This window comes from Cucurbita pepo, chromosome LG09 (assembly GCF_002806865.2).
Source record: "Cucurbita pepo subsp. pepo cultivar mu-cu-16 chromosome LG09, ASM280686v2, whole genome shotgun sequence".
In the NCBI taxonomy this organism is placed as follows: Eukaryota; Viridiplantae; Streptophyta; class Magnoliopsida; order Cucurbitales; family Cucurbitaceae; genus Cucurbita; species Cucurbita pepo.
In genome coordinates, this window is record NC_036646.1 from 5,219,444 (window position 1) to 5,243,321 (window position 23,878).

Sequence of the window (23,878 nt, forward strand, 5' to 3'; positions counted from 1 at the left end):
ATATGAAACTTTAGGATATGACATATGTGTATAATGTCTCTAATATGAACGATATGATATGAAACTTTAGGATATGACATATGTGTATAATGTCTCTAATATGAACGATATGATATGGCATGGTATATGCATCTGTACACTTCCCAAAATTCTTTGGCCCAGCCGCCAGAGGCTGGTCAAGCCTTCAACCTGCGTACGACCTGCGCCTGCTCTACAACCAGAAACAAACCTATAAACCCAAGGCCCAATCCCAGCTTGACCCAAAACCCAATAATAAACCTAGTAGCCCAAACTCATCTGTGGCCCAGCCCGCGACCTAAGCCAAGCCGCGTACCTGTAGTCAACGACCCGTAAGCCAACAAGAATCGCGACGCAAACAAGAACTTCGACCCACGCCTCGACTTGAGATGTCAGCGTTGTCATGTCCGGCTCAGATGTTGGCACATGTCAAATTGCAGCGCAAGCAGCCCTTCGGCTTGACTGGATTGGACGGCGCACCAATGGCTATTCCGCTCGATTTTCCAATTTTTGCTGATTTCCACCATTTCAACTCTCTCGGACCTTTTTTCGACCTCGATTAAGGTAATTGAGGTCGTTTTAGTGCCGTATTTCACATTATTAATTGAATTTTTAATTTAATTATGAAATACTAATAGAAAGTGACGAACAATGTGATAGGAAACAAACCCGGGCGACCTTTGGAGCAGCGAGGAACGGGAGCTTACGTTTAGCATAATTAGGGAGAACTCCAACTAAGACTAACCAAGTAAGTGGTCTTACTATAATTTAAGCTAGAAATTGTATGTGTTACAATTTATGATGTATGAGTTGTATTGTAGGATGTCGTATACTAGTATATGATGATGTCTGAGTATATGAAGCATGAGTATATGGTGATGTATGGGTTATGATGCTTGATAATGTGCGTAATATATATATTTCGATGAATGACGTACTTGATATGCTTGATGCAGTTTATGGCAATATGATGATTATGATGATTGCATGACGTTTGTCTTAATATGATGATATTTTTCATATTAAGCATGATATATGATGATGAGTCTCATATTGCATCATGTCGATAGACCGACATAGGACACAACCTTGAGAGCATGAAAATGATATTGATATAAATATTCAATGAGCATGTGTTACTTAGTGTAACAAAGAGATGAGACTAGAGGGTTGTGTCATTAGAGATTATAAGATGGAAACTAGAGGCATCATGCATGTTGTTTGTTCATAAGCATAGGGATACTTCCTTAGAGATGATGCATGTGGACGCGCACGGTATGATAATAAGGGTATTCATGGATAGCATGACACCGGACGTCGCTATAGATTAGCTTAATTAGAGAGAGTCCAGGCGTGTGCGAGACCCCTGGAGATTCACACTTTCACATATGGGTCATGTGTAGGGAAGTGCTATACATCCATATCAGTTTGAGACTTGAGGCCACCCCTAGAGAACAGAGATAGGTTCGAAGAGCATGATTGCATGTGTTTGTTAGGTTTTGACACAAGAATAACTAAGTCACAAACATAAACAATTGGGGTTTGAAATGATCTTATTATTCAATACTGAACTTCACAACTAAATACCTAAAAATACCCTGCCTATAAAAAAAACTATTTTTTTTTGTTGACATAACCAAATTCTTCTAACAATCCTCCCTTGAACTTATTCTTCTTTGTCAAGAATTAGTTGAAGTTAGAAAAACTCTGCACACGAGAGACTTTGTCGAGAAATCAGCAAGATGATTTCAGGTAGCATAAATAATAAATCAACCGTACTTCTTTTAAGATCTTTAAGAAAGTGAAATCTTACTCTTATGTGTTTGGAACATTTATGTAAAACTGAATTTTTGGATAGCTCAATAGTTGAAGTATTACCACACGTTAGCTTTTTTTCTTCTATTTGAGAGTGACTACTCTCTTTGAGTATCCTCCTCATCCAAACAGCTTGACATGCACAGGCACTAGATGCAACAAACTCAGCTTGTGTGGTTGATAAGGTGACTATAGGCAGCTTATAAGAAGACCAAGCTACTGCTCCTCCCCTCATCATAAACACATAGCCTAAAGTACTCTTGCTATCTTCCATGTCTCTGCCATAGTCACTATCAGCCAATCCAATTAAATCACTAACTCCTTCCTTTTTTTAAAATACACCACAATCTACCATACCTTTCAAGTACCTTAAACCCCTTTTAGTTGCTGCAAAATTTTGTTGTGTTGGACATGTCATAAAACGACTAATCAAACTTACAACAAACATGAGATTAGGACGAGTAGCGGTAAGATACATTAGACTTCCCACTATTTGTTTATACAAAGTTACATCCACTTTTGCACCATTTTCATCTTTGCCAATTTTTTTTCCGGGAACAATTGTATTACAAACAAAATTGTAATTCTCTACACTAAATTGATTTAAAACTTCCACACCATACTTATTTTTGACATATAAAAATACCATCTAATCTTACCTCTATTCTAAGAAAAAAATATCATCTGACTTAAGTCATTCATATCAAAAAAAATTTCATGGAACATTTAAAACTCCTCCAATAATTCTTCATCGTCTCCTCATCGTCTCCAGTAAATAAAAGTTCATCAACATAAATGCTTACAATAAGAATTTTACCTCCCTTCCTGTTGATGAAGAGTCACTGGAACTGCTTTTGAATCCTTCCTTGATGAAGTAGAATTCTATTGGACTAAACTAGGTTTTAGGTGCTTGTTTTAATCCATAAAGAGCTTTTTGGAGTTTGGACACCATCTCCTCACTTCCCTCGTTTTCATAGCCTTTTAGTTGTTCAACACAAATATCTTCTTTTAACTTCCACATACTAATAGAGTTTCCAATCTTTTTGGGCTCCAAAAGAAAATAGGTGTGTACACTTCCATATAATCAATTCCATGCTCTTGTGTGTAACCTTTTACAACGAATCTTGCTTTGTATTTATCAACTTTTCCAGACTCATTTAGCTTGGTCTTATAAATCCATTTTACTCCTATTTTCTTTGCTCCAGCCGATAGAACCACCAAGTTCCATGTTTGATTTTTTTAAATGGATTTGATTTCTTCATCCATAGCCAATCTCCATTTTGGGCTTTTGACAGCTTCCTCAAAATTCACGGGATCTGAAATCATCAACAAAGTCATATTTTCTTCATCCTCTTCACTTCAGATAAGCCTTCACAAGAGTTATAATCTCGTAACCATAAATGTAGATCTTCTTATCAATTTCAATATTTCCCCCCGTCCAATTTTGTTTCACCTTAAAAAAATTTCAACCCCATTCACGATCTTCTTCGAAAGCTGCATTACGACTTACTATAATTTTATTTGTAGTTGGATCAAACATTCTATAGCCTTTGGATTCGTTGGATTCGTTGCTGATTCAAAATAAAACACATGTTACACTTATTTTCTAGTTTACTTCTCTTGGCATCTGGAATATGAACATGTCCGACACATCCAAAAACTCTTAGATAATCTACTAATGGTTTCACTCCGCTCCAAGCCTCTTCTCGTGTCATGTCTTTTACTTCCATAGTGGGTGATCAAATCAAAATGTGAATCGTCCACTTGACTGCTTCAGGCAAGAAATTTTAGGCACTTTCTTCTCTGTCAGCATAGTTCCTACCAAGTTCATAACAGTAACGATTTTTGCGTTCGGCCACTCCATTTTGTTGTGGGGTATAAGGCTGTGGTCAATTGTCTTTTCGCTCCATGTTGTTTGCAAAAATCGTTGAATTCTGCAGAGTTGAATTCTCCTCCTCTATTTGTCTTTAGACATTTTATAGGCACTCCAATTTCCTTTTCCATCATTTTTTTGAAACATGTGAGCATTGTCCTCCTCTCTTTGTCCTTAAAAATTTTATAGGCATTCCAATTTCCTTTTCCACCGTTGTTTTAAAAATTTGAAATGACAAAATGTTTCTAATTTCTCTACAAAAAAAAAATAACTCCATGCCTTGCTTGAAAAACCATTTATAAAGCACAACAAGTACTTTTCCGGGCCACTCGAAGCTGGTGAAATTGGACCACATAAATCTGCATGAACAAGACCCAATTTTTCAGTTGCTCTCCATTTACCCATTTTTGGAAATGGAGTCCAATGTTGCTTGCCTTTCACACATGTCTCATAGGTGGTATTTGGAGCTACAATTTGTGGCATGCCTTTCACCATGTTTTTGTGTTTCAAGGTGCACAAGCCTTTGTAGCCGAAATGACCATAATGATGGTGCCAAAGTGTTGAGTGATCCGTATTTGAAACTTGGAGGCATCTTCCTTCATTTGTTGTGGTAGATGGTTCAGTACGCAAAATAAACAGCCGATTTGCGCTCATAATTGTCTATGCTATTTTTCCTTTTTGTGGATGATAAATGCTACCTACACCCTCTTTGAATAGCATTACTACTCCTTTTCATGTAGTTGTTTAAGGCTCAAGAGATTATTTTTGAGTTCAGGTACCCAATACACATTACTAATAGTGTAACGAACCCCATGAAAAGTTAATTTTACTGCACCCTTTCCCGTAACTTTCATATTTGTATTATTTCCATGCTTGACAAGTTGGGAAAATGTCTTGTCTAAGCTTGAATACATACCTTCACTTGCACACACGGTGTGAGCAACTAAAATCTAAGAACCAAGCATCACTCCTTTTTGTTTCATGTCTTTCCATATGAGCCATTAACAACATTTCATCCTCTTCTTCTAGCTTTGTATTATAATTCAATTCCTTATTCTTCCTTGGATATTCATATTGAAAATGACCTAAGTCATGACACCTATAACATTCAACAGTTGCTTTGTTGAAAGTTGATCTTCCTCTTCCGCGTCCTCTATCCATGTAAGTTCCTTTTCCTCTATTACTTATTTCCGTTTGACCTTCAACTTTTAGAACTTGCTCCTCTCCATTAATGCTGGATCTTCAAAAAATTTGTTCATGCACCACCAACGAACTTTTTAATTCATCAATGGACATGTTATCAATATCTTTAGATTCCTCAATGGATACTACAACAAAGTAAATTTTTTAGTCAGGGTATGCATAATTTTTTCTACAGTTTTCTTGTCAGGCATATCTTATCCACTGCTTCTCATCTTGTTGGAAATTATCATTAGAAAGAAATTTCTTCACTTTTTGGTTTGCACCAAATTTTTGGTTCATTGAGTCCCAAACAATCTTGGCTGTGCGATGACCCAAAATTTGTTCAAAGACAGTACGATCAATTGTCTGGAAGAGATAATGCTTTAATTGGTGATCTTTGAGTCTAGCATCATCAATGTGGCCCTTTTGTGCCTCAGTCAGGATTGTTCCTTCATCTGGTTCTGAGAAACCAATTTTTGCCACACTCCATAGACCTTTTGCTCTTTGCTTTGAGAAAATTTTCCATCAGCTAACTCCAATGATCATAGTGACGATCGAAGTGAGGGATCTTCGTTAAAGTTTTGTCTTCACTCATACTCTCTCTATTTGGTCACTAAAAAATTGCTACTCTACAAAGCCTCGTGGTGGCTCTGATACCAATTGTTAGGTTGTGACAGAAACATAAACAATTGGAGTTTTATGATATTATTGAATATTGAACTTTAGTTTTATAGCTTTACAAATAATCAGAAATAGAAACTAACCACAAATCTTGCAAGATATTAAACTAAATACCGAAAAATACTATAACTGTTTATTTAACTATTTTTGACATAATCAAATTATTCGTGTTTGCATTTGCATGACCACTTATAGTTGGTCAAGAACAGAGACTGTGACACGTGAATAAGGTAGACTCATATTTAAGTTCATAGTCTTCAGTTAAAATAGGTTATTTTTGCATTTCATGGTTTTAAATTATTCTTTATTTGTTTTTATTTTTTCTAAATTTAAGTATTTCGTATTTAAACATGTAAGACCATGATTGTATTTTCCAGAGAAAAGGACGTTTTAAATGTTTTCGAGATTTATATTATAAATGAAGTTTTCTTTTAAGAGTTATAATTTAGGGTCAATACAATTGGTATGAGAGCTCTAGGTTTTAGATTTTGTAGACCACCTTACGATGTATAGAATAGCCTACGATGTAGGCTTGACACATTCCATGGTCCCAACGTCGATGCTTTGTCACTGTCAGATATGCCTTACATAAGATAAGAAAAGAGAAACGTTTTTTAAGGCACTCCTGTAAGGGGGTCGGAGGCATTGCAACTCTAAGACCGTGGCACAGGTCTTGTGCTACTACATTTTTCATATAAAGGTTTCATATAAAGATTAAAGAGATTGATGTACTATTGAAAATAATGAAATCATTCAAAGATGTAAAGACTATTCAATCAATTCTAAAATAAAAAATAAAATAAAAATAGGGACTTGAATTTCTAATTTTATCTTTCTTTTTACTCCTACTCGGAGTTTTATAATATTATATATAAATATAGAACAAAACATGTAAATCACCTGGTGGCGTGGTGCAATTGGTTATCACGTCAATCTAAATCGGAACTTTAAAAACATATTCAATCGCTGGAAATTTCGTGACCCGCGCGAATGTCGTGCTCCCCCAACCCCTCACAACTCTCCCTCGACCTTCAACCATCGCCACATGAACGTTAGCAACCACTCCAAGACACTCAAACCACTTGCAATGAAGAAGAGAGTGAAAAAATGAGAGAGAGAGAGAGAGGGAATTATCGAAAATGCCGACGAGTTCCAAAAATGAAACCCACAACCTTAAACCATTAGATCCGACATCAAAACGCTTGAAACACGTCGTGAAGAGAAGGTCAACTGTCTAGGACACGTTCCATGCTGTATTTTTGTCGTCGACATCATGAAAAAGGAGATCAAAATTGAGTTTCAAAAATATCAAAGATCCGTCATTACAGGTGCCTAGAAGAAACGAAAATTCATGGAAGAGAAGAGAGAGAGGGAGAGAAAAAAGAAGAGAAAAGAGGTTAGAAACGTCGCAGAGAGGAGAGAGAAGATCGTGCAAGGAGTCGGGTGAAGAAGAAAAGATCCGTCGGATCTAGGTCGGACTTGATCCAAACTCGATGCCCAGCAGGTAAGCCTGTGACCCAAAATTCGTTGGCCCAGCAGCAAGAGGCTGGTCAAGCCTGCGACCCGCATACAACCTGTGCCCACTCTACAACCCGAAACAAACCTATAAACCTGAGGATCAATCCCAGCTCGACCCAAAACCCAATAATCAACCTAAAACTCATCTACGGCCTAGCCTACGAACCGAAGCCCAGCGGCACACCTGCAGCCGATGACCCGCGAAACAACAAGAATCGCAATCCAAACAAGAACTTAGACCCGTGCCTTGACCCGAGATGTCTGCTTTGTCATGTCTTGCTCAGATGTCGGCACATGTCAAGCTGCAGTGCAAGCAGCCCTTCAACGTGAGCGAATTGGATGGCACAACCGCGGCTATTCGGCTCGATTTTCTAATTTTTCCTGATTTCTACCGTTTCGACTCTCTCGGACCTATTTTCGACCTCGATTAAGGTAACTGAGGTTGTTTTAAAGTCATATTTCACATTATTAATTGAATTTTAATTTAATTGTGAAATACTAATAGAAAGTGACGAACAGTGTGATAGGAAACAAACCCTGACGACTTTTGGAGCAGTGAGGAACACGAGCATACATTTAACATAATTAGGGAGAACTCCAACTAAGGCTAACCAAGTAAGTGGTTCAATTGTTTCAGCAACCAGTTCAGTCGTTTCCTCCGTGATACATCAACAAAGTCATATTTTCTTCATCCTCTTCACTTCAGATAAGCCTTCACAAGAGTTATAATCTCGTAACCATAAATGTAGATCTTCTTATCAATTTCAATATTTCCCCCCGTCCAATTTTGTTTCACCTTAAAAAAATTTCAACCCCATTCACGATCTTCTTCGAAAGCTGCATTACGACTTACTATAATTTTATTTGTAGTTGGATCAAACATTCTATAGCCTTTGGATTCGTTGGATTCGTTGCTGATTCAAAATAAAACACATGTTACACTTATTTTCTAGTTTACTTCTCTTGGCATCTGGAATATGAACATGTCCGACACATCCAAAAACTCTTAGATAATCTACTAATGGTTTCACTCCGCTCCAAGCCTCTTCTCGTGTCATGTCTTTTACTTCCATAGTGGGTGATCAAATCAAAATGTGAATCGTCCACTTGACTGCTTCAGGCAAGAAATTTTAGGCACTTTCTTCTCTGTCAGCATAGTTCCTACCAAGTTCATAACAGTAACGATTTTTGCGTTCGGCCACTCCATTTTGTTGTGGGGTATAAGGCTGTGGTCAATTGTCTTTTCGCTCCATGTTGTTTGCAAAAATCGTTGAATTCTGCAGAGTTGAATTCTCCTCCTCTATTTGTCTTTAGACATTTTATAGGCACTCCAATTTCCTTTTCCATCATTTTTTTGAAACATGTGAGCATTGTCCTCCTCTCTTTGTCCTTAAAAATTTTATAGGCATTCCAATTTCCTTTTCCACCGTTGTTTTAAAAATTTGAAATGACAAAATGTTTCTAATTTCTCTACAAAAAAAAAATAACTCCATGCCTTGCTTGAAAAACCATTTATAAAGCACAACAAGTACTTTTCCGGGCCACTCGAAGCTGGTGAAATTGGACCACATAAATCTGCATGAACAAGACCCAATTTTTCAGTTGCTCTCCATTTACCCATTTTTGGAAATGGAGTCCAATGTTGCTTGCCTTTCACACATGTCTCATAGGTGGTATTTGGAGCTACAATTTGTGGCATGCCTTTCACCATGTTTTTGTGTTTCAAGGTGCACAAGCCTTTGTAGCCGAAATGACCATAATGATGGTGCCAAAGTGTTGAGTGATCCGTATTTGAAACTTGGAGGCATCTTCCTTCATTTGTTGTGGTAGATGGTTCAGTACGCAAAATAAACAGCCGATTTGCGCTCATAATTGTCTATGCTATTTTTCCTTTTTGTGGATGATAAATGCTACCTACACCCTCTTTGAATAGCATTACTACTCCTTTTCATGTAGTTGTTTAAGGCTCAAGAGATTATTTTTGAGTTCAGGTACCCAATACACATTACTAATAGTGTAACGAACCCCATGAAAAGTTAATTTTACTGCACCCTTTCCCGTAACTTTCATATTTGTATTATTTCCATGCTTGACAAGTTGGGAAAATGTCTTGTCTAAGCTTGAATACATACCTTCACTTGCACACACGGTGTGAGCAACTAAAATCTAAGAACCAAGCATCACTCCTTTTTGTTTCATGTCTTTCCATATGAGCCATTAACAACATTTCATCCTCTTCTTCTAGCTTTGTATTATAATTCAATTCCTTATTCTTCCTTGGATATTCATATTGAAAATGACCTAAGTCATGACACCTATAACATTCAACAGTTGCTTTGTTGAAAGTTGATCTTCCTCTTCCGCGTCCTCTATCCATGTAAGTTCCTTTTCCTCTATTACTTATTTCCGTTTGACCTTCAACTTTTAGAACTTGCTCCTCTCCATTAATGCTGGATCTTCAAAAAATTTGTTCATGCACCACCAACGAACTTTTTAATTCATCAATGGACATGTTATCAATATCTTTAGATTCCTCAATGGATACTACAACAAAGTAAATTTTTTAGTCAGGGTATGCATAATTTTTTCTACAGTTTTCTTGTCAGGCATATCTTATCCACTGCTTCTCATCTTGTTGGAAATTATCATTAGAAAGAAATTTCTTCACTTTTTGGTTTGCACCAAATTTTTGGTTCATTGAGTCCCAAACAATCTTGGCTGTGCGATGACCCAAAATTTGTTCAAAGACAGTACGATCAATTGGCTGGAAGAGATAATGCTTTAATTGGTGATCTTTGAGTCTAGCATCATCAATGTGGCCCTTTTGTGCCTCAGTCAGGATTGTTCCTTCATCTGGTTCTGAGAAACCAATTTTTGCCACACTCCATAGACCTTTTGCTCTTTGCTTTGAGAAAATTTTCCATCAGCTAACTCCAATGATCATAGTGACGATCGAAGTGAGGGATCTTCGTTAAAGTTTTGTCTTCACTCATACTCTCTCTATTTGGTCACTAAAAAATTGCTACTCTACAAAGCCTCGTGGTGGCTCTGATACCAATTGTTAGGTTGTGACAGAAACATAAACAATTGGAGTTTTATGATATTATTGAATATTGAACTTTAGTTTTATAGCTTTACAAATAATCAGAAATAGAAACTAACCACAAATCTTGCAAGATATTAAACTAAATACCGAAAAATACTATAACTGTTTATTTAACTATTTTTGACATAATCAAATTATTCGTGTTTGCATTTGCATGACCACTTATAGTTGGTCAAGAACAGAGACTGTGACACGTGAATAAGGTAGACTCATATTTAAGTTCATAGTCTTCAGTTAAAATAGGTTATTTTTGCATTTCATGGTTTTAAATTATTCTTTATTTGTTTTTATTTTTTCTAAATTTAAGTATTTCGTATTTAAACATGTAAGACCATGATTGTATTTTCCAGAGAAAAGGACGTTTTAAATGTTTTCGAGATTTATATTATAAATGAAGTTTTCTTTTAAGAGTTATAATTTAGGGTCAATACAATTGGTATGAGAGCTCTAGGTTTTAGATTTTGTAGACCACCTTACGATGTATAGAATAGCCTACGATGTAGGCTTGACACATTCCATGGTCCCAACGTCGATGCTTTGTCACTGTCAGATATGCCTTACATAAGATAAGAAAAGAGAAACGTTTTTTAAGGCACTCCTGTAAGGGGGTCGGAGGCATTGCAACTCTAAGACCGTGGCACAGGTCTTGTGCTACTACATTTTTCATATAAAGGTTTCATATAAAGATTAAAGAGATTGATGTACTATTGAAAATAATGAAATCATTCAAAGATGTAAAGACTATTCAATCAATTCTAAAATAATAATTTTATCTTTCTTTTTACTCCTACTCGGAGTTTTATAATATTATATATAAATATAGAACAAAACATGTAAATCACCTGGTGGCGTGGTGCAATTGGTTATCACGTCAATCTAAATCGGAACTTTAAAAACATATTCAATCGCTGGAAATTTCGTGACCCGCGCGAATGTCGTGCTCCCCCAACCCCTCACAACTCTCCCTCGACCTTCAACCATCGCCACATGAACGTTAGCAACCACTCCAAGACACTCAAACCACTTGCAATGAAGAAGAGAGTGAAAAAATGAGAGAGAGAGAGAGAGGGAATTATCGAAAATGCCGACGAGTTCCAAAAATGAAACCCACAACCTTAAACCATTAGATCCGACATCAAAACGCTTGAAACACGTCGTGAAGAGAAGGTCAACTGTCTAGGACACGTTCCATGCTGTATTTTTGTCGTCGACATCATGAAAAAGGAGATCAAAATTGAGTTTCAAAAATATCAAAGATCCGTCATTACAGGTGCCTAGAAGAAACGAAAATTCATGGAAGAGAAGAGAGAGAGGGAGAGAAAAAAGAAGAGAAAAGAGGTTAGAAACGTCGCAGAGAGGAGAGAGAAGATCGTGCAAGGAGTCGGGTGAAGAAGAAAAGATTCGTCGGATCTAGGTCGGACTTGATCCAAACTCGATGCCCAGCAGGTAAGCCTGTGACCCAAAATTCGTTGGCCCAGCAGCAAGAGGCTGGTCAAGCCTGCGACCCGCATACAACCTGTGCCCACTCTACAACCCGAAACAAACCTATAAACCTGAGGATCAATCCCAGCTCGACCCAAAACCCAATAATCAACCTAAAACTCATCTACGGCCTAGCCTACGAACCGAAGCCCAGCGGCACACCTGCAGCCGATGACCCGCGAAACAACAAGAATCGCAATCCAAACAAGAACTTAGACCCGTGCCTTGACCCGAGATGTCTGCTTTGTCATGTCTTGCTCAGATGTCGGCACATGTCAAGCTGCAGTGCAAGCAGCCCTTCAACGTGAGCGAATTGGATGGCACAACCGCGGCTATTCGGCTCGATTTTCTAATTTTTCCTGATTTCTACCGTTTCGACTCTCTCGGACCTATTTTCGACCTCGATTAAGGTAACTGAGGTTGTTTTAAAGTCATATTTCACATTATTAATTGAATTTTAATTTAATTGTGAAATACTAATAGAAAGTGACGAACAGTGTGATAGGAAACAAACCCTGACGACTTTTGGAGCAGTGAGGAACACGAGCATACATTTAACATAATTAGGGAGAACTCCAACTAAGGCTAACCAAGTAAGTGGTTCAATTGTTTCAGCAACCAGTTCAGTCGTTTCCTCCGTGATTTCTCCTTCTTCGACTATGTTCTTATACATTTCAATATTTTCCCACTCCAATTTTGTTTCACCTTAAAAAAAAATTTCAATCCCATTCACGATCTTCTTCGAAAGCTACATTACGACTTACTATAATTTTATTTGTAGTTGGATCAATCATTTTATAGCCTTTGGATTCGCTGCTGACTCCAGATAAAACATGTTACACTTTATTTTCAAGTTTGCTTCTCTTGGCATCTGGAATATGAACATGTCCACACATCCAAAAACTCTGAAATAATCTACTAATGGTTTCACTCCGCTCCAAGCCTCTTTGGTGTCATGTCTTTTATTGCAAGGGTGGGTGATCGATTCAAAATGTAAATCGTCTATCTGACTGCTTCAGGCAAGAAATTTTTAGGCACTTTCTTCTTTGTAAACATAGCTCTTACCAAATTCATAACCGNTTGTAAACATAGCTCTTACCAAATTCATAACCGTGCAATTTTTGCGTTCGACCACTCCATTTTGTTGTGGGGTGTAGGCTGTGGTCAATTGTCTCTTCACTCCATGTTGTTGGCAAAAATCGTTGAATTCTCCTCCTCTATTTGTCCTTAAAAAATTCATAGACATAACACTTTCTTTTTCCACCATTGTTTTGAAACATTTGAAATGATAAAATGTTTCTGATTTTTCTACAAGAAAACAACTCCATGCCTTCCTTGAAAAATCATCTATAAAGCACAAGTACTTTTTATGGTCACTTGATGTTGGTGAAATTGGACCACATAAATCTGCATGAACAAGACCCAATTTTTCCGTTGCTCTCCATTTACCCATTTTTAGAAATGGAGTCCAATGTTGTTTGCCTTTCATACATGCCTCACAGTGGTGTTTGGAGCTACAATTTGCGGCAGGCTTTTCACCATCTTTTTGTGTTTCAAGGTGCAAAAGCCTTTATAGCCAAGATGAGCATAACGATGGTGCCAAAGTGTTGACTAATCCATATTTGAAACTTGGAGATATCTTCCTTCATTTGTTGTGGTAGATGGTTCAGTACGCAAAATAAACAGCCAATTTGCGCTCATAATTGACTCTGCTATTTTTTCTTTTTGTGGATGATAAATACTACATACACCATCTTTGAACAACACTACTACTCCTTTTTCATGTAGTTGTCCAACACTCTAGAAATAATTTTGAGTTCAGGTACCCAATACACATTACTAATAGTGTAACAAACCCCATGCAAAGTTAATTTTACTACACCATTTCCGGTAACTTTCATACTTTTTTTTATTTACAAGCTTGACATTTTGGGAAAAGATCTTGTTAAGCTTGAAAACATACCTTCACTTGCACACATATGGTGTGAGCAACCAGAATTTAAGAACCAAGCATCACTCCTTTTTGTTTCTTGTCTTTCCATATGAGCCATTAATGACATTTCACTCTCTTCTTCTAGACCTGCATAATTCAATTCCTTATTCTTCTTTGGACATTTATATTGAAAATGACCGAAGTCATGACACCTATAACATTCAACAGTTTCTTTGTTGAAAGTTGATCTTCCGCTTCCGCGTCCTCTTGCCCCTGTAAGTTCCTCTTCCACTGATATTTATTTCCATTCGACCTTTGACTTTTAGAAGTTTCTCCTCTCCATTAATGCTGGATCTTCGAAATTTTGTTCATGCACCACTAGGAAACTTTTTAATTCATCAATGGATATGTTATCAGTATCTTTGGATTCTTCAACGGATACTACATCATAAGTAAATTTTTCAGTAATAGTATGCATAATTTTTTCTATAATTTTCTTGTTAGGCATATCTTTTCCAATTCTTCTCATCTTTTTGGAGATTATCATCACTCTTCCAAAATAATTTTTGATACTTTCATCCTTCTTCATCTCTAGGATCTCAAATTCTCTCCTTAATGCATTAAAAATAGATTTCTTCACTTTTTGGTTTCCACCAAATTTTTGCTTTATTGAGTCCGAAACAATCTTGGCTGTGTAATGATCCAAAATTTGTTCAAAGACAGTACAATCAATTGCCTGAAAAAGGTGATGCTTTACTTGGTGATCTTTGAGTCTAGCATCATCAAGGTGGCCCTTTTGTGCCTCAGTCAGCATTGTTCCTTCCTCTGGTTCTAAGAAACACTTCTTTACGACACTCCATAGACCCTTTGCTCTGAGTAAATTTTTCATCAGCTCACTCAAATGATCACATTGATCATCGAAGTGGGGGATCTTCGTTAAAGTTTTGTCTTCACTCATACTCTCTATTTGATCACTAAAAAATTGCTACTCTACAAAGCCTAGTGGTGGGTTTGATACCAATTGTTATGTTTTAACAGAAACATAAACAATAAGAGTTTAAGTGATGATATTATTGAATATTGAACCGAGCTTTCATAGCTTTACCAATAACCACAAATAGAAACTAACAACAAATCTAGCAAAATAGTTGAACTAAATACCGAAAAATACTCTAACTATCCAAAAGAAACGATCTTTATTTAATTATTTTTGAGATAATCAAATTCTTCTAACAGTGTTTGCATTTGCATGGCCCCTTATATAGCGAGTCAAGAATAGAGACGGTGGCACGTGAAAGGGTAGACTCATATTTAAATTCCTAGTCTTAGGTTAGAATAGGTTTTTTTTTGTATTTCATCGTTTTAAATTATTTTGTATTTCTTTTTATTTTTTCTAAATTTAAGTATTTCGTATTTAAACACCTAAGACTATGACTGTGTTTTCCAGAGAAGAGGACGTTTTAAATGTTTTCGAGATTTATATTATAGATGATGTTTTCTCTTAAAAGTTATAATTTAAGATGGTTACAATTGGTATCAGAGCTCTAGGTTTTAGATTTTGTGGACTACCTTATGATGTATAGAATAGCCTACGATGTAGGCTTGACACGTTTCATGGTCCCAACGTCGATGCTTTGTCACCATTAGGTATGCCTTGCATAAGACAAGAAAAGAGAAACGTTTTTTAAGGCGCCCTTGTAAGGGGGACGGAGCCATTGCAACTCTAAGACCGTGGCACAAGCCTTGTGCTACTATATTTTTCATATAAAGGTTTCATATAAAGGCAGGATAAAGGCATCACAACTCTGAGACCCCTTATGCTGTAACATTTTTTATATATATAGGTAGGATGGAGGCATCGCAACTCTGAAACCCCTTGTGCTACTACATTTTTCATATAAAGGCCGGACGAAGGCATCAGAACTCTGAGACCATGGCACAAGTCTTGTGCAACTACATTTTTCATATAAAGGTAGGATTCCCCTGTAAGGCTAATGGAGTTATCGCAACTTTAGGATAAGTAAAAATTTAGGGTCGTTACATGAGTTATTCCAATCATTTTTTACACATTATCTTTATTTTAATAGAAAATTTAATGGGTGTTTGAATAGTTGATAGTTTCTTTTGTGGAGAGACTATAAATACCTACAAATTATTATGTAAAAGACAGAATTGATGAATGAAATTTAGCTCTAAAATTGAGACTTTCACCCTTGGAAATTTGAGCATCATTTTGTCATTTCTAAGTTTCATGCAATTCTTGTGGTAGATTGCATATGAGCCATTCAATCAAGTCTTGATCAATTCTGAGTGACTCAATTTAGAACAACGTTCAAAATATTTTTTTATCTTAGAGGTAATCTAATTCTAAGTTTCATGCAATTCTTGTGGTAGATTGCATCTAAGCCATTCAATTAAGTCTTGATCAATGGTGGAGTGACTCAATTTAGAACAAGGTTCCAAATATCTTTGATCTTGAAGGTAATCTAATTCTAATCAGCTCTCGGTTGATCCAAATTTTGTATGAGAAGGTGTTAATTTCTTTGATTAAAGGGTTCTTGCTTCAACAAAAGCTTGGATGGTTGGGTTGATGATTAGGGTTGTCTTATCCCTTTCTTGGATTTCTTCTAAATCTGAAAACTTTAGTCCAGAATTTTCATTCAAACTTGTTTCTACACGTTCTAAATAAGATTACCAGCAAGTATGGTAAAAGAATCGAGTACAAAAAATGCACCTAACCTATGTACCCAATTAAATCCGCCATTAGAGGTGCTCGAGGAAGCTTGAATTTATAATTATGGCTACATGCGAATTGTCACTTCTCATCCATCCGATTGGATTTTTGAACCTCCAAGGAACATTTTCATAGAAGAGCTCAAAGACCAATATGTCCCAGAGAGTGCCCAATTTAAGAAATTCATTTTCGGGTAAGAATTGGGGTAAGTTTCAATTTTTTTCCTATAACCCTTCTCATCCAAAATTGATGATTCCATAAACTTTTGGGGACTAAGATAGACAGTGTTCATGAAGGAGTCATGGCCTAACGATGTAAGGATCTAGCTGTTCAAGAAATCTCATTTTCGTGTTATGGGTTGAGTTGCAGACCGAGGGAAGAAATCCAAAATTAAGTCCACAAACATAGATTTGTCCCCTCAAAATGAATTTTTAAGCTCGAGGGAAGTATAAGGATGAACTTTTGTGAAGAAATCATGGCCTAAAAGTACCTCAATTGTTTCAACAAATTAGAAAATCCACTTGGTTTACTCAATACGCGTAACCCTATTTTTATCCAAATTGGACAAGCTATACCTTGAGCTTCATTGCACTTGATGGTAAGAAGTTAGTCCCTAGATCTACCTTGAAATTCTATCTTTAAGTTTCATGAAATTGAGGGGAGAAATTCTAAGAGCTAAGATGATTTGTTTTTAAATAGGAGCACAACGGTTCACACATATCTTCTTTCTTTGAAAGGAAGTTAAGAATGGCGTGAGCGACTCAATTGAGGCCGCCACGCAAGCCTAAACTCAAGTACTTCGTTAGTTTTTTTTTCTAAATTTTAACATTCCTACTGACTCATTCTTTGAAAAGAAAATTTATGGTTCTAGAAACTATAAACTCTAAAGAGTTTGTCAAAGAACATTTGGAGTCATTCAAGTATCGAAAGCTCGAAAACGGAGGTCCCGAACACGAATGATGAGGTATAAAATCATCTAGAACTTTTCTTAAGAAATACTTATAGGAACCGTTTGATTTCTAGTATGAACCTTAAGTTAAACATGGATTAAGGGAATATGAAAGAAAAATACCAAGAACCATAAGTTAAGGTCCTGAACGAACGTTTTTCTTCATAAACATGTAACATAAAAAATAATTCACTAAATGAACACGGTTGTCCATGAAATTTTAAGGCTGAAGATAATATGACATGTTGAGGGCATATATTAAATTTGGCCGTCATTGGATAAAGATAATTGGCTAAACCAATAAATGATGCAAATGACCAAAATACCCATGTGAATGTTTGATTAATCCACCACACCTAAATGGTGGTGAGAGTTCTCTTATTTATAATCATTTACAGAATACAGAAATATGGTAAATTACAAATAATATGGCAATAGCGAGAAAAGGAAAGAATAATAAATTAATACAATATATTTGCCTTTAATAAAAGGGCAAATATGGTAACCCATAATGTAAGGCAAATATCTAGATATTTGCCTTATAATGAACGGTCAACTATCCTTAACATCCCCCCGCAAGCTGAGCGTCGGATTTGAACGAACGTGAAGCTTGGATCTGAAAAATTCAAAGAGAGGTCGAGAAATACTCTTTGTGAAGATGTCAGCAACTTGGAGATGAGAGGGTACATATTGTGTGCAAAGTTTGCCAGCGATAACAAGTTCTCGAAGGAAATGATAATCTAGTTCAACATGTTTGGCCCGCTTGTGAGAAACGAGATTAGAGCTAAAAAAAATAGCACTTTTGTTGTCACATAAGAGTAAGGGCTGCTGTGAAATAGGGACCTTGAGGTCATGCAAAAGATGCGTAACCCAAAGAAATTTAGCAGCAGTTGTGGCAAGAGCAGGATACTCAGATTCACAGCTGGAGTGTGAGACAGTAGGTTGCTTTTTGGCACTCCAAGAAACGAGATTGTTACCAAGGTAAATAGAATAGCCAGATGTAGAACGACGAGTATTGGGACAACCAGCCCAGTCAGCATCCGAATAATCGACTAGCGTACTAGGAACAGTGGATGGACGAAAGGTAAGACCAAAGTGGAGTGTTCCTTTGACATAGCGAAGAATACGTTTGACAGCAAGAAAGTGATCTGCAGTAGGGGCATGCAAGAATTGACTGCATAGACAATATCTGGACCCGTAATAGTCAAGTACTGAAGGGCGCCAACAAGAGATCTGTAGAGAGTAGGATCCGAGAAAGGAGAACCATCAGCAGTTAGGTGTTGAGAAACAACCATGGGAGTGTGAACTGGTTTGCTATCGAGCAACTGAGCACGAGTAAGAATATCTCGAGCATATTTTAACTGACTAATAAAGAGACCATCAGGAGTGGGTGAAGCTTCAAGACCAAGAAAGTAACTGAGAGAACCCAAATCTTTGGTAGCAAACTCAGAATGAAGCTTGCGAGTAAAGCTGTCAATAAGAGATGAGTTGTTGCCGGTAACAATAATGTCATCAACATAAAGAAGCAAATAGATAAGGTTAGATTGCTGATGAAAGACAAAAAGGGACGTGTTAGCGCGACTGCAAGAAAACCCAAGTGTGAGAAGAAATGAGCTAAAACGCTGAAACCAAGCACGAGGAGCTTGCTTTAAGCCATAGAGAGCTTTCTTTAATAGACAAACATGAGTGGGAAATCGAGGATCAATATACCCAGGAGGTTGTTCCATATGAACATGTTCAATAACAGTTGCATTGAGAAAAGCATTCTTGACATCAAGTTGTCGAAGAGGCCATTTATTTGTGACTGCAATAGAAAGCACAACATGGACAGTGGTAGCTTTGACAACCGGACTGAAAGTGTCAGTGTAGTCAAGACCAGGAACCTGAGTATAATCTTTAGCAACAAGACGAGCCTTGAAACGCTCGACGGATCCATCAGGCAAATATTTAATACGAAACACCCATTTAGAGCCCATGATGTTGGTGTTGGCAGGGCGAGGAACCAAAGTTTAAGTATCATTTTGTTGTAACGCTCGAATTTCTTCAAACATGGCAGCCACCCAAGCAGGATTCTTAACTGCCGATTTGAATCCTTTTGGCTCAGTGGATGCAAGAAGAGCAGAAAGAAGTTCAGATGAGCCCAAAATACCAAGATTTGCTGGATGACGAGTCTTGAATATACCAGCTTTGGCTCGTGTGATCATAGGATGAGTGCCCAAAGAAGAGAAATCAGCAGGAGGTTCAATAGAGGTCGAATTAGAAGTCGAGGGTGGCAAAGTGGAACCTGCAAGAGAAGTATCAACCTGCACAAACTCATCTACAAGGTCAGAACAAATATCACACGGAGATGAACTAGATCGAGGAATGTGCGGTGATGAAGTGGTAGGGGGAATGAATCAATATGATGAAGATGTGGTTCCAAGAAATTTGAAATAGGAATAGAGGAAAGAGGTTGAGCCTGGGAGCTAGGGATAGCAGGAAAGTGAGTTTCATCAAATTGAGCATGGCCGGTGATATATAACTTAGTGGTGGCGGGATCAAGACAGCGAAACCCTTTATGAGCAGAACTATAACCCAAAAAAATACAAGGAATGTTGCGGGGAGAAAGCTTGTTAGGCATATAATCATGCAAATAAGGATAAACACGACAACCAAAGGGATGAAAATTGTCATAATGTGGAGTGTAGTCATAAAGGAGTTCAAAGGGTGACTTACCTCCAAGAAGTGGAGTAGGCAACCGGTTGATAATGTAAGCTGCAGTGCTGAAGGCGTCAACCCAAAAACGAGGAGAAAGATGAGAGTGAAAGAGAAGGGCCAAGCCAGTCTCAGTCACATGACGATGTTTTCTCTCAGCACGACCATTTTGAGCAGGTGTATATGGACAAGAGAGTTGATGGTGGATGCCAGAATTACGTAAATGAGTTTTGAAACAAGTACTAGTAAATTCGGTACCACCATCGCTTTGAAATACCTTGATACGAGAAGAATATTGATTTTCCACAAATTTTTGAAATTGAAGAAAAATATCAAAAAAATCAGATTTAAATTTTAAAGGGTAAAACCAAGTGAATCGAGAATAATCATCAATAAAAATAACATAATAAAGGAAACCCGAATTTGATTTGACGGGAGAAGGACCCCAAAGATCACAATGAATAAGATCTAACACATGAGACGACCTACGTTCATTGCGGGAATAAGGCAATCGATGACTTTTCGCAAGCTGACAAGTATTACATAATGATGGAGAAGGCAATAAAGACGTAAGAGAAAGATGACCTTTTCTATTTAAAAAAGAAATAACAGAATGATTCACATGACCTAGACGAGCATGCCATAAATCATATGAAGCACGTAAAGATTTGTTTCTAAGGGCTGAAATAAAAGCAGAGTTGCCGCGCTCCAGCACATATAGCCCTCCATCTCTTTTACCGGTTGCCACCACCCTTCCTGTTTGACGATTCTGGATAGTAATAAGATTATTAGTAAATGTAACGGAGAGAGGAAAATCAGACGTTAATTTACTTATGGAAAGAAGATTTTTAGTGAGGTGAGGGACAACCAAGACATCTAACAAGTGAATATTTGGAACAGGAGAAAGAGTACCGGTGTGGGTAATGGGTAGGGATGCACCGTTTCCTACAATCACAGAGTCCTTACCCGTGTAATTTTTAGACTGATCCAAAATAGATGGGTCGGCAGTCATATGGGCCGAAGCTCCAGTGTCCAGAAACCAATCAGCAGCATCGGGTCCAGCAATAGAACATGACGTGTTAAAGGCTTCAGCAAGGTGAGCATGAGAAGAATCAGGTCGAACATACCGTTGGTTGCAGCGGTCAGCATAATGGCCCTCTTTGCGGCATATTTGGCAGTGAGGTGGTCGACGACCTTGACTTGAGTGGGTTCGTCCTCGATTAAAAGAGTTGTTTTTGTGAGAATAAGAACGACCTCGCTGGTTGGTAAAGGAAGCAGGGTGGCTTCCATGGGTGCGACCACGATTAGTGACTGTGAATGCTGTAGGAGTGGAGTTAGAGGACTCAAGGGAGAGCTGAAACAACTCAAAACTTTCAGCTTTAGAGACTAAATCTGCAAAACAGGGGATAGAGGTGAGAGCCATCTGAGCAGTAGAAAAAGCTGAAAATTCGGTGCCGAGTCCACGAAGGAACCAGTGCACTTTATCAATGTCCTCGACCGGTCTGCCGATGGCATGAAGTTGGTCACAAATTTTTTTGAAGGCACGGGCATACTCAGCAACAGGTTTGGTGCCACGTTTCATCAACTGCAAGTCATCCTTGAGTCTCAGTTCACGAGCTTTCGACTGATGGCTGAACGTAGTTTCCAACGCAAGCCAAACATCACGTGCAGTAGAGAGACCAACGACAACAGCCATGGCTTCCTCAGTGAGAGAGGAGAGCAGGAGACAGAGAAGTCGTTGATCGGCTGCTCTCCATGCCAAATATTTGGGGTTGAGTGTTGAAGAGGTTTCTGGTTCAAAGCGAGGTGGTGGAACCATAGTTCCATCGACATAGCCCAGCATGTCTTGACTCTCAAGGAGAGGGAGAAGTTGGCTTTTCCAGAGAAGATAATTGGAGGAAGAAAGTTTGATGGTGATCATATGGATTAGAGTATTGAAAGGAAGAAGATGATAAGAAGATTCGGAAGCCATAGAGAAGAAAGGATCAGGGTTGTTAAACCGAAAGGGCTCTGATACCATGTGAATGTTTGATTAATCCACCACACCTAAATGGTGGTGAGAGTTCTCTTATTTATAATCATTTACAGAATACAGAAATATGGTAAATTACAAATAATATGAAAATAGTAAAAGGAAAGAATAATAAATTAATACAATATATTTGCCTTTAATAAAAGGGCAAATATGGTAACCCATAATGTAAGGCAAATATCATAATGAACGGTCAACTATTCTTAACAACCAACATGACGGTTGTCTTCTATTCATTACCTAAATGACCTCTAAATAACATGAAATTTTGTAATCTGCCTTGTTTCATGATGATCAAGGATTATGTAAAGTTTCAAAATAGTTACAACACGTTGAGAGGCTAAATCAAGACTTATAGATAAAATGACTAAAATGCCTTTAGGTTACCTTTAGATATTTCAAAGTCCACATGCCCTTAATTAACTTAAGACTTTAATAAAGGTTTATGCATGAGGACATAAAGATCTATATATTCGAGTTTAAGTTACTTAGATTAAATTTAGAACTAAAATCAAATTAGGGGAAAAGTTAAGGCTTAAAAGGAAATAATCCTTGTGACTCTAATCAAGATCCATTATTATGATGAGTTCTTAATTGATGAGATTGCTATTGGCCATAAAAAAATATTTTATGACTTAAGCCTCAATAATTAAGAACCTAAGAATACATGAAACAAATGGAATATTCTAAAGACAAGAACCAAGGAAAAGACCAACACAAGGCGTATAGGAATTAAGAAAAGAAGAATGTTTGGTACCACTCAAGAATAAAGGACCAAGGTTCTCATGTCCTATGGTACAATGTGTTCATGACTCATACTACATCACTTGAAACGTAACAAATTTTGGATGTAGGTTTGCAGACTGCAGTGCTTGGAAGGTAAGAAGTATTGGATGTAGATTTCAGACTAAAACGCTTACAATGTATGAAACCTTGGGTGTAGGTATTCAGACTACGACGCTCAAAACATATGAAACCTTCAGTATAGGTATTTAGACTACACTGCTTAGAATGTATGAAGCCTTTGGTATAGGTCTACATACTACATCACTTGAAATGTAAAAAGTTTTGGATGCAGGTTTCAGACTACATCACTTTGATTGTAAGAAGCCTTAGGTGTAGGTTTTAGGTTGTATCGCAGGGAATGCATAAAGTCATGGAGGCAGGTTCAGAATATGTCGCTTGGAACACAAGAAGCCTTAGACGTAACAACAAACTGTGTCTCTTGGAACGAATGAAGCCTTAGACACAGATTGTCACATTCATTACTCATACCATACATATTAGAGGAAATGTCTTATGCAACAGATGAAGAACTAAGGAAAGAACTTAGAACAAGGCTAAGCTTAAGACAAGAATAAAAATTAGAATACGGAACAAGGCCCAAGTGTTTAGGACTTAGAACCGTGAACCTTAGAACTAAATTTTTTAGATCAGAACACGGGTTAAGACCTCATATCTCAGAGCCAAGGTTCTTAGGGTAGATAATGAAAAGAACTTAGAAAGCTATGATAGAACTTAAGGTCTAAGTTCTAAAGACAAGAACGAGAATCGAATCCAAGTATCTTATAGAAGAGACACAATTCATCAAATCCAATGACCAAATTCAAAATCGAAATTAGTTGCCCACTAATCATAGAGAATATATATTGCAAAAATTTTGTGAACTCAATCTCAAATTCACGGCAATCTAGAAGTTTTATTGTCGGTTTAAGCTCACTCTATAAAACCTGGAGTAGGGGTTTTGGTTTTGAAAAAAAATCGAGCTAATTCGAGTCTTCAGCTATGAGTTGATACAGCCTCTAAGATTTTCGGTTTCTCACTATCGGATTTATTTCAAAATTGGAAGCCATAGTCAACC

General features: G+C 37.3%; 1 protein-coding gene across 1 annotated transcript in view; it reads right to left on the reverse strand.

Moving 5' to 3' along the window:
• The window catches only part of LOC111802094 (exopolygalacturonase-like), a 24,832-nt gene extending 3,004 nt beyond the window's left edge, over positions 1-21,828 (reverse strand). Inside the window, exons 1-2 of the mRNA XM_023686341.1 lie at positions 21,600-21,828; positions 20,898-21,377 (exon numbers count right to left, since the gene is read on the reverse strand). Of these exons, the coding sequence (XP_023542109.1) occupies positions 20,898-21,377; positions 21,600-21,828 (709 nt within the window). The remainder of the gene's footprint in view (positions 1-20,897; positions 21,378-21,599) is intronic.
• Positions 21,829-23,878: the final 2,050 nt, after the last annotated feature.